At 28.8% G+C, this 11936-nt stretch overlaps 1 protein-coding gene across 1 annotated transcript; it reads left to right on the top strand.

Moving 5' to 3' along the window:
• The first annotated feature begins 686 nt into the window (after positions 1-686).
• LOC108327913 (lysine histidine transporter 1) lies at positions 687-7252 on the top strand. Its single transcript, XM_017561644.2, has 8 exons — positions 687-1004; positions 4970-5127; positions 5231-5614; positions 5828-6221; positions 6334-6439; positions 6545-6636; positions 6724-6792; positions 6881-7252. Exons 1-8 carry the CDS (start codon positions 960-962, stop codon positions 6977-6979), a joined length of 1347 nt encoding a protein of 448 aa, XP_017417133.1. The 5' UTR covers positions 687-959; the 3' UTR covers positions 6980-7252.
• The last annotated feature ends 4684 nt before the right edge of the window (positions 7253-11936 follow it).

Here is an 11936-nt window from a genome sequence, read left to right as displayed (position 1 = left end):
CACTCTCTTTGTATGTTAGGAAAAAAATGTCCCAAAATGGTTCCTTAAAATTTAGTGGAACACTTTTTTTTTGTTTATACTTTTCATATTTACATATTATGAATTGTAATGAAATAATGAGGCATGGGGTTACAATTTTTTAAAAGAATTGGTATTCTCTTTCATCTATTTATTTCATTTTTGTTTTGTTTATAAAGCATAGAACCACTCAATTAAATGAGAGGAAAAGGGTAATAATAAACAATAAATAATTTCATTATTCGTAAACAAGAAACAGTACTATAACAACTCATAAATTTAAGCAACATATACTTTGTCATTTATAAGAAGAATTAAACAGGGAAACGTTTTCATTTTCTAAATTAAAATAATATTTCCAAGATTTTTTCCCCAACTCATACAAATATATATTATGAGTCACGAGGTGATGGAAATTTCAACTTTTGAGACGAAGGATTTAATAATCCGAAAACATCTTATTATTATTACTCGTTAACAACATATATCTAATACTTTTCTCAAAAATAATAAATAAATAGGCATAAAAATATTTCTTTTAAGAAATATAATTTTTAAAATAAAAAATTGTTTATAAAATATTCATTTTTTTATTAAAAATAATTAATTCAGCAAGGAAAAAGGCAAGCGCGGATCGAAGAAAGTTCGGAAGAGAAAACAGAACTTTTGATGCGTAGACTTCCTCTCTCTCTCTCTCACTCTCTCTCTCTCTTTCCCCTTTCGCTCTCTCTATATTTATACACTTGTATGAGTGCTTAGGAATTTATCTTGGTCTTCAAGAACTCTGAGTTTCTCTCTTTCTCTCTCCATTTGAAACATAGCCACACGATAATTATGCAAAGCTGAAACGTGATTCCGCGTTTTCCGCAGGCGAAAGTTCAGAAAGTGCGTCCTGTTGATCAGATTTTGCTTCATTAGTCTCTGCTTTTGTGTTTATTACGATGGCAACTCAAACACCAGTTGAAAACAATTATCTCAAAAACGCTGTAAGTCTCTTTCTCACTCTCTCTGTCGATGTCAATATAAATTTTGTAATCTTTCTTTGATTGCATGCTCTGTTCTGTTACTTTTTCTTACCATAAAGTTATAACAAAATCTATAAAAACTCTTAATAAACATTAATATTTTCGTTTTTTGTTGCTACTATTACTTGAAAAAATATAATTGAGTTGCGAGAGGTTTATAGAAAATCACTCTGAAATTCTACTGTGACTGCTATTTGAAATCCTGAATCTCAAAGATATATAACTTATTTTACAATTTTTCTTTTCAAACAGAGTTGACGATGAGAAAATCAACCGTCAATATTTATATTGTCGATTTTTATGCATATTTTAAAAATTACGATAGTGTTTTTTAGAAAATTGTGAATACATATACTTTCTAAAAGAGAATAAAGCAATCATGAAGATGAACAGTTTATTTTTGGATGTAAAGAGTGTAGAAATTTGTCCTTGATTGAAATTTACTTTTGCTGTTCCCTTGAACTTTCGTAGATGAGGAAGGGTCCATTTAAATAATAACCCAAAAAAACCCTTTTTCTATGCTTCCTTCACGAAACGCGTGAATAGTACAGTTCACCCATTTATATCAGAATTAATCTCTACTATTTCGTAACAAGTTTGAAACGATATTACTATCTTTTATTGCCATTTAATTGTGGCTGGGTGTTAGGCTGCACGTGGTTTCGGTACTCAATTTCTTTCAATAAACACAAATCTCCGTACCGAGATTCCACTGTAACGTCATTTCTTTCACTTCATATTTTAATCAGGATTATGTTTCAGTGTTTTCTTACTCTATAAAAAAAACTTATATTTAAACAATAAATATATATATATATATATATTGATATATTTGACGCTGTAAATAAGTTTATATAAAACTAATTGTGTCGATTCAATTCTCTAATATATTTGTTAATAATAAAATATATTTATTTTAATTCATATAAATGAGACATCAAACAATTTAAGTTAATATAAAATTTTGTATATATATACTCGAAAAGAAAATTCAACATGTATCTATTCAAATTATATATATATATATATATATATATATATATATATATAATATTTTTTACATTGCTTAAAATTTTGTAAAATATTTAATATGTTAAAACATTTAATTTCTATTTTATAATTCATCCTCTTATTAGCTTAAGTCAACTCAAAGTGCCTCTTCAAATCCACTGTCTTTAGGTCTGCCAATAGGTCGAACAAATAATTTTCTTCAGAGAATCCATTTAATGAATTGAATAAATGGGCTCCCGCGATACATAAATTGACTAATATTTTAAAATAATCTTGTGGCACATTTTTTAAATATTTCTAACTTATTAAATTTAATATTATTTTTAAATAAACAAGTGCACCACGAATATTGGCATTTTTTCGAAATATTTTCCATTTCTCACGTAGAATAATGGATATAAAGGGCATACGAAGTTGTTCTCACTTAATTTTTACAATAGTAAAAACCCCCAATTTATTCAAAATAACATGTTGCAAGATGATAAGATCCAACTGACTGAAGCAGCGTGTTACTTACGTTGAGCTTGATTGGAGCAATCTTTTTATTTTATTTTGTTTTACTTGTTTGATGTTCTGAGTATGATGACAGCTTAAGAAAACAAATATATTTTATTTGAGATTTAAGAGTCAACGGGACTTGAGACAGAATTACCAATCACAGAAAATAAGAATGTTTACTTTATTTTTTTTCATATTATTAAGGAGATATACTTAGTCAACTCATTTGATTTACTGACTTAGTTTGACCTTATCTATACTAAGGATATCTATTAATAAATTAATAGAAAAATAATATTTTTTTAGAAATTAAATTTTTATAAGTAACAATAATAAGAATATATAAACATTTATATAATATTTTTACAAATTAAAAAGTAAATACTTTTAATTTTGATGTATTCATAAAATTGCTTATTCACCTTAGTTCTTTTTACAGTTCTCCCGAAAGCTATTGTCATATATATATTTTATACATGTTGCCTTATGTATGTATTTGTTGAAAGTATTCAAGATATGCTTACGAACAAGGTTGCATCAATTATTTCTGTGACATCCTTGAGACATATAAAATCTACGGTAAGAAAAAATATTGGGTGAAAAGTATCTGTGTGAAAATTGCAATTTGTTTGTTCATGATGATTGTTTTAAAACGAGTTTTTTCTCTATTTATTTTCTCAACTTTTATTTCTTTTTAAAATAAATTTGGAGGGACTCCTAGCTGCAGCTTCATACTTCACAAATATTTTTAAATTATTTATTTATTATTATTATTTCGAAAGCTTCATACCTGCCAAATATATTAGTTTAATTGTCGTTAAAATATTCTTACTTTCATCTTAGTACATAATTAGGCAATACCCAAATAGGATTTCACAATTAAAAAAGGCAAAACAAATATCCAGAATCTAGTAAAAAATTCACAATCATACCAATGGTTACAGTCAAAGTGATATTTGGTGCCCACAAGTTAGCATAAGATAATGACCACCGCTTCGGGATTGTACAATGACAACCCTTAAACAACATTTTCCAAGAAATTAGGACAATTTATTCCACAGTTGTATTGGGCCATAACTTAATAGCCCATCAAAATCAAAGGGTGTTGCTTTCTTCTTCATTCATCCGAAGTGCTTCTGCACTTTTTCACTATTTTTTTTATTTTAAAAATATTTTACATTTTTTTACATTTTTTTATTCCAAAAATAATTTATATTTTTTTACTATCCTCAACAATTTTTCTCTTTTTCTCTTTACATTAATGAAGCATTCATATAACTTAGATTTAAACTTGTGATATATTATAAAATATAAAATTCAGAGGAAACTTTAATATTAGTATTTCTACTACTTTCATTTTATAAATTTAAAAGTTAGATGCAAATATAAAATAATAAACATAATAATATTAATATTAAATAATATATTATTATTATTATATACTAACTTTATAATGACGAAAGAACTAAATAAATTCTAAATCTTTAACAAATAATTTTTCTTTTATATTTTAAGTATTTAATAATACTTTTATATTATTTATCTAATAAATTAAATACTTTATTCAAGTTATTTGAGTCAAATATGTTAGTAAGTTAAAACATAATATAATGTTAAAAATTATAGATATTAAATGTAAAAAAACACACATATATATAAACATTTTTCTAGAAATTTAGAACAAAATTTTACTATTTATTAAGTAATTTGAAGAAAAAAAATATATTGAACAGTGAAAATAAGATTGAATCAAACTTATTTAAGAAAAAATGTAAATAAAATTTTGCAATATATCACAAGTTTAAATCTGAACTATGTGAATACTCCATTAATGTGGAGAGAGAAAGAGAAAGATTGTTGAATATAGTGGGAAAGGTGTAAGATATTTTTGGAATAAAAGAAAATAGTGGGGAGGTGTAGAGTATTTTGGAATAAAAAAAAATAGTGGAGAGGTGTAGAGTATTTTGGAATAAAAAAAAATAGTGGAGAGTGTAGTAGCACTTATCACCCAAATCAAAATGGCCCCTCCCGTATAAGAAGGAGCACTTATCACCCAAATCAAAATGGCCCCTCCCGTATAAGACCAAACCAAGGTTTTTTATAGGCAATGTTATAGGCAATGTTATAAGACCAAACCAACTTAACACCCAAGTTTTTTTATAGGCAATGTTACAGTGGTTGGTTTTTGTTCATGATTTCTTTCATCATTTTATTTAAATTTAATAAACCAATTTTATCTATTTAAATTGTCAGAGGAGGAAATTAACCTATAACTTCTTCTATTCTCTTTTTTAATTTTATCACTAAATGGTCCTTATAATCCCTCTGTTATATTTTCTTCTTCATTCGTTGTAAAAATTTTATTTATTTTTCTAGGCTTACTTATTGTAATTTGTTTGTGATTGTTGGGTGAACAGACTGAAGAAGAATTGCAGAGGCAGAAGGCAATTGATGATTGGCTTCCAATTACTTCTTCAAGGAATGCAAAATGGTGGTACTCTGCCTTCCACAATGTCACTGCCATGGTTGGGGCTGGTGTTCTCAGTCTCCCCTATGCCATGTCTGAGCTAGGATGGTATACCCTTCAAACCCAACTTTTATCACATTTTTACTAAATTATCTATTAATTATAATACATGTTGTGCTTTTTAATATAAGAATGACTTTGATTTCTTTAGGGGTCCTGGTGTAACTGTGCTTGTTCTGTCATGGATCATCACCCTTTACACTCTGTGGCAAATGGTTGAGATGCATGAAATGGTTCCTGGCAAACGTTTTGACAGATACCATGAACTAGGGCAGTATGCCTTTGGGGAAAAGCTAGGACTTTATATTGTGGTGCCTCAACAGCTTGTGGTTGAAATTGGGGTGAACATTGTCTATATGGTCACTGGAGGGAAATCCTTGCAGAAATTCCATGACACTGTGTGTGATAGCTGCAAAAAGATCAAGTTGACCTTCTTCATTATGATCTTTGCATCTGTTCACTTTGTATTGTCTCACCTGCCTAACTTCAACTCCATTTCTGGTGTATCTTTGGCAGCAGCAGTTATGTCCTTGAGGTACAACTCATAACTTATTTATTTATTTTTATTTTGCAGTTTAATTCTACTTTTTTGTTTATTATCCTTATCCACTTTTTACCATCTTATAGTTAGTTCATTGCATTGATATAACTATTTTTATCATCCTTGTGTATTTATTCTTGAATTGTTTCATATGAAAACACGAGGAGAACATACTAACTTAAAATTTGATATTTGCATTACATACAGTTACTCTACCATTGCTTGGACAGCTTCTGCTAACAAGGGTGTTCAAGAAGATGTACAATATGGTTACAAAGCTAAGAGTACAGTGGGAACAGTGTTTAATTTCTTTAGTGCCCTTGGTGATGTTGCTTTTGCCTACGCTGGACACAATGTGGTGTTGGAAATCCAAGCAACAATTCCATCTACTCCAGAGAAACCATCCAAGGGTCCTATGTGGAAAGGAGTGATTGTTGCTTACATAGTTGTGGCTCTGTGCTACTTCCCAGTTGCCCTTGTTGGTTACTGGATGTTTGGAAATGGGGTTCAAGACAACATTCTCATGAGTCTAGAGAAACCAAAATGGCTTATTGCAACGGCTAACATGTTTGTTGTCATACATGTTATTGGAAGTTATCAGGTGAGATTGAGTTTCTCTTATTCTTGTCTAAAACTCTTTTCTTTATAAAATCACCTTTCTTTTTGGTTCAAAATTAAAGTCACCGAGGGTAACTAATGCTTTTGTTGGTTAGATTTATGCAATGCCAGTGTTTGACATGATCGAAACTTTGTTGGTGAAGAAGTTGAACTTCAAACCTAGTATAGTGCTTCGCTTTATTGTACGCAATTTATACGTGGGTAAGTAATACTTTCTACTTATTAATGTTTTGGTATAAGCAAATATTTAACTTCTAATTTGGTTTTGGCTCAGTGCAATTGACGTATGATTCTCTATATTTTCAGCATTCACAATGTTCGTTGCTATTACCTTCCCATTCTTTGGTGGTCTCCTAGGATTTTTCGGAGGATTTGCTTTTGCACCTACAACATACTTCGTAAGCCTTAATTAGTGAATTTAATCCACTAAGAGTCATTAGGGATAAACAAAATATTAATTCTTCATTTTGTTGCTTATTTTTCAGCTCCCTTGTATCATGTGGCTTGCAATCTACAAACCAAGGAGATTCAGCTTGTCTTGGTTGACCAACTGGGTATGTTTGATTTTCAATTTTGTTTCAATTATTCTCCTTAAAACTATTTCATTTTAAGCTCAGATTAATCTTGCTCCATTCATAACAGATCTGCATTGTGCTTGGCCTAATGTTGATGATTTTATCACCAATTGGAGGATTGAGGTCAATTATAATTGATGCCAAGAACTACCACTTCTACTCATAAACACATTCCTCGTTAATTAATGATGGGATTATGAAGCGTGAAAACACAAGAAAGGAATGAAAGGTGAATTGGGTATTAGAATCTTGTTTATCTTAGGTTGTTGTGATCGTTATATCTTGAATATGTTGGTTGTGGAGCATCCACACCTTGTGTATTGGTGGAAAGATATTCATGAGTGAAATCAAAAAGGGAATTTTGTATGTATTTTCTTTGTTAGTTTTTACTTCATGAATGTAAATCTTTCCTCAGTTTTTAAAAATTGTTTTCTTTTTATCTGGTTACGATGAATTCATATAAGAACACCTAGTGACTTGGTTGTTTGTTTGGTCAATATTTTTGTTAAATGTTAATTTAAAAAAAACAAAAAAATTTAATGTACCAAAAACAGTTAAAACAATCCGTTAATTTATTGGATTTAGTTAATATAAAGTATATTGAATAAATAAGTAACTTTTTTAAAAAGAAAAATATGTTATTGGCATTACCATAATTTTTCAAAAAATTTCTGATAACAATCTCCTTATGCTAGATTGGACCAACGTTAGAAGATGTGTATAGATGGGTGTTTCCTTGGAAGGATGGTGCAAAAATGTGGTGGTAAATGATTAAGGATGATGAGCTAAGGTGTGGATGAGGTAGAAGCCCATGGCTTATAGGAGATATGGTGATGGTGGTGTAGTGTTTGGTGACTTTAAGAGAGGTTAAGCTAACTCAAGCAGGAAGGTAACTAGAGAGGCTTCATGGGTTGTTTTAGTCTTGATCTAAGATGAGTAGTATGACAAAAAATGGGTAGCATAACATTACTCAACATCAAAGATGATTACAAGAGAGGAGACACCTCTGTATATTGGCAAAAGTGTCTCCAGAAAACTCTAAAAGCATGACCTCTCACCTTTGTACTCATTGGCTAAAAATGAGGCCTTTTAAGGAGTGGACAAGTGTCCACAAATCCTCTTCAATGATAGAAGGACATGTGGCCACTCATAAAGCAAAATCATTTCCATTCCTAGAGTGTCATGTGACCACTACTAAAGCTAAATCCTTACCAATGGAAGTATGGCACATGGTACAACTTTCCACATGGTTTGGATGTGTAGCTTAAGGAAAAACCCTTTAATAATGAGACCTTAATTCAAGCCTTAAACAAACCTACACTACTTGGCTGAAATACATGGTCCAAAAGGTCGAGTTTAGACCATCTTCATAGATGACTTCAACTCTTCTTATAGATGCTTGACCATGGCTAAGGGATATGCCATCACTTTAACGCCAATAGCAAACAAAATTGGTTTAGGCTTCATCATCACTTATCCATCCATCAATGTTTGCTGCTCTACTCTTCTTTGCAACACGTTTAAACCTTTTTTTATTTTGAGGATGAAGAAACCATTGATGTCAGTGTTTGAGATAGAGAAGATTAGGGTTTGAATGGATGTTAGAGATGATGTAAGATAGGTTAGGGTTATTAAATGTTAGGACAATTAAATTTTAAATTTGTATAACTATCTTTGTTAAAGTTTAAAAAATGTAAGACAAATGTGACGATAATCGATTAAAACAAAAGGAATAAATGCACTTTAGTGCTCTAAAGGTTTTTAATCAACAAAATAAGTTGTCAAATCGATTAAAACATAGTACATTCCTTAGAAATATTTTGACATATGTTAAGACATTAATTGATTAGGGAATCAATTAATATATACAAAGCAATATTATTTCTACCTTTTAGGATGCACATCTAAGATGCCTAATTCATTTCTAATGGTGAAGAATCCATCCTTAAGTAGTGATTTAGTGAAAATGTCTCCTAGGTCATGGATTGTATACACATATTCAATTTTACATTCTCCTTTTGCTACATGATCTCTTATGAAATGATGTCTTATTTGTATGCGCTTAGTTTGAAGTGCAAAATTAGATTTTTTTTTTGTTAAGTTTATCACACTAGTATTATCACACTTAAGGGGAATTTGTTCTAGATTGATGCTACAGTCTTCTAATTAACTTTTTATCCATATTGATTAAGCATAACAACTACCAGTTGTAATGTACTTAGCTTCAATAGTGGATAGTGCTACACATGCTTGTTTCTTAGAATGCCATAAGACTATTGAACAACCAAGTAAGTAACATGTGCCACTAGTGCTCTTTTTGTCAACTTTACAACCTCCAAAAGTATGAATCACTATACCCCACAACTGATATGTTTGCACCTCTTCAATACCATAAACCAAGTGTTTTAGTTGCTTTTAAGTACTTCATTATCCCTTTTACAATAGTAAGGTGTGATTGATTAAACACGACTAAAATCTTGCACAAACACACACACACTATGCATTATATCAAGCGATTATGAGCTAGATATAACAGTGATCCAATCATATCTCAGTACATTGTTTGATCTACATCTTTACCATCTTCATCTTTATCTAAGTAGCAGTTTGTGACTATTGGAATTCAAGATTCTTTGCAACCATCCATCTTGAACTTCTTTAATAACCCTCAATGTAGTATTTTGATTGATGGATGGAAGTGCAAGATGAAGATGAAGATGAAACATATATGACTTTTAAAACAACAATCATATATAGCATTAGATGCTCAAAACCAAGAGCATACAATTCTATTAAGAAAACTAAGAACCAACTACTTTGTTATAAGTGCCTAATAATAAATTACTTAAGTCATGAATAATAGACATATATTGAATATGCTTAGCCCTGAATTCATGCTTGGGATGCCATATTGATTTCCACCATTATTGTGAAACCAAAAATACTAACGATTCTCTAAATTTTGTAATATGAAACTCAACTTAGGTCCATTATCAAATGGTACATATTGAACTATATTCATTCTTTTCAATTTTTTCGTACAAATTAAAATTAAGAGTTTAGGGATAGGGAAACCAAAAACGATAATTTGAAAACAAAATTAGATATTAAAAGAAAAATTCCAAAAGAATAAAATAAATCAAACTATATATTCAAACAACCAAACAATATGAAAACCATGTTATCCAAAGATTGTATCAAAGTTTGAACAATTAATCAGTTCAATATTAGTTAAATTGATTTATATGAATTAAATGAAGTATTTGAAAAATACTAAAAGGGTTTAATAGTGTTCATATATAAAAAAAACATTTCAATGTAGAAAGAACTAAGGTTTGTGAGTCACACATGTATGTAAAAAAAGTGTTTAAAAACCTTATAGTATTGTAACCATATATTGTCTTCAATATTATTAAAATTTAAATAATATTTTTTGTAAATATTATAATACATTATTTATAAAATATTTTATCCAAAAAATAACATTTTAGTCATATTAATGATAAAATTTAAGTAATTTCTATACGACGATAAAATTTTAGATAACACATAAAAAGAAAGTCTTAAATAAATTTTAATGTTATTTACTAACATAAAAATGTAATAGTTATCATGTTAGAATAACTATTAAATATATTATTAAATATATTGTAACATTGGTATGAAAGTCATAATTAATCAAGATTCTTTTCCTATTCATGCATAAAAAGGATTCACTTCCTTCCTATTTAGTTTTACTTTCAACTTGTGTATGAGAAACGTCTGAATGAACAAGCTCATATTTTTTATTTCATTCTTGGGAAAACATAACCATGTTTTGAAAAATGATTAAAATATTACAGCTTAGCAATCCAACTTTCACATATTCGTAACAATATTTCAATTAAAGTTCATCAAACTACAAAATTTCTCTTAAAAATTTCGTAACTGTGATTTCCTCTTTTCATTTGGAGATAAGTAAGAGTACGAGATAACCCTAGTCAAGATAAAAAAAAAAACTATTTTTATAATTTTTAAAACAATAAAATTATTCTAACTAATAAATATTAGTACATTAAAAATAAAAATATTAAAAAATATCATTTTACAAACTAAACATAGAAGTCTTTGGTTTTTAAAAAGTAAGGAACACCATTTATTTGTAATTAGATATGTCCAAAACCATTAATAATGATTAAAACTCCTGATATTAATACGATTGCCATTCCTTAAGGGTAAGATTACAATTTTTTGTTTTTCAGAGGTTGTTTAATTTACCCTATAAAAATCAACACTAACATTAAACAACATTATTGGAATTATTTATTCTGAAAGATGGGAAAACTATATTTTCTGAATCAGAATAAAAGTTTTACTTAAAAGAAGTTATTTTATTAAATTATTTAATATCGCAATGAATTAAATTGTTGAGTAAAAATAATAGTTCTTTTGATTTCTAAAAAAAAGAACTTATAAAAATATTTTTCAACTCTATTTTTAAACTACAATAAGATTCTGTCCTTTACAAATATCACACTCATCAAGATTCATGATTCTCAACATTAAAGTAAGAATTCTAAGAATCATTATCTATATGAATCATAATTTTCAATGTTCATGAGGGCGTTCATGAAAATAAAAGTCTCCTCTCACCAAATTCTCAATAATAGTAATATAATAAATACCTTTTTTTCTTCCATAAATAAAACGTTTTTTCTTTGGAAAAAAATAACCAAGTAAGGAGAAAAAAAAGAATAAGAAAAAGTTAGCTTATATATAAGTGTTCCTCTTTCTTGGTTCTTCAATAACTCTGGGTTTCTCGCTTTCTCTCTTCATTTTAAACATCGCGACACGATAATTTTACGAAGCTGTTAGTTAGATTTTTCATTAGTCTCTGCTTTTGTATTTATTATCATGGAAAATCAGACACCAGTTGAAAATAATTATCTCAAAAACACTGTAAGTCTCTTTCATACCCAATTTATTTTTGTCATTCTTTTTAAATCTGCCTCTGGCTAAGATTTTCCTTTTTGTTTTTTTTCTATGGCATGAAAAAATGTAATTTACCCATTCAATCTCCTAATTACTTCACACAAATTTGTTTGTTTACTTTTCTTATGAATAAAATAATCACTCTTTAGCAA

Source organism: Vigna angularis, chromosome 2 (assembly GCF_016808095.1).
Source record: "Vigna angularis cultivar LongXiaoDou No.4 chromosome 2, ASM1680809v1, whole genome shotgun sequence".
Lineage (NCBI taxonomy): Eukaryota > Viridiplantae > Streptophyta > Magnoliopsida > Fabales > Fabaceae > Vigna > Vigna angularis.
This window is presented reverse-complemented; position numbering and strand designations above follow the sequence as displayed.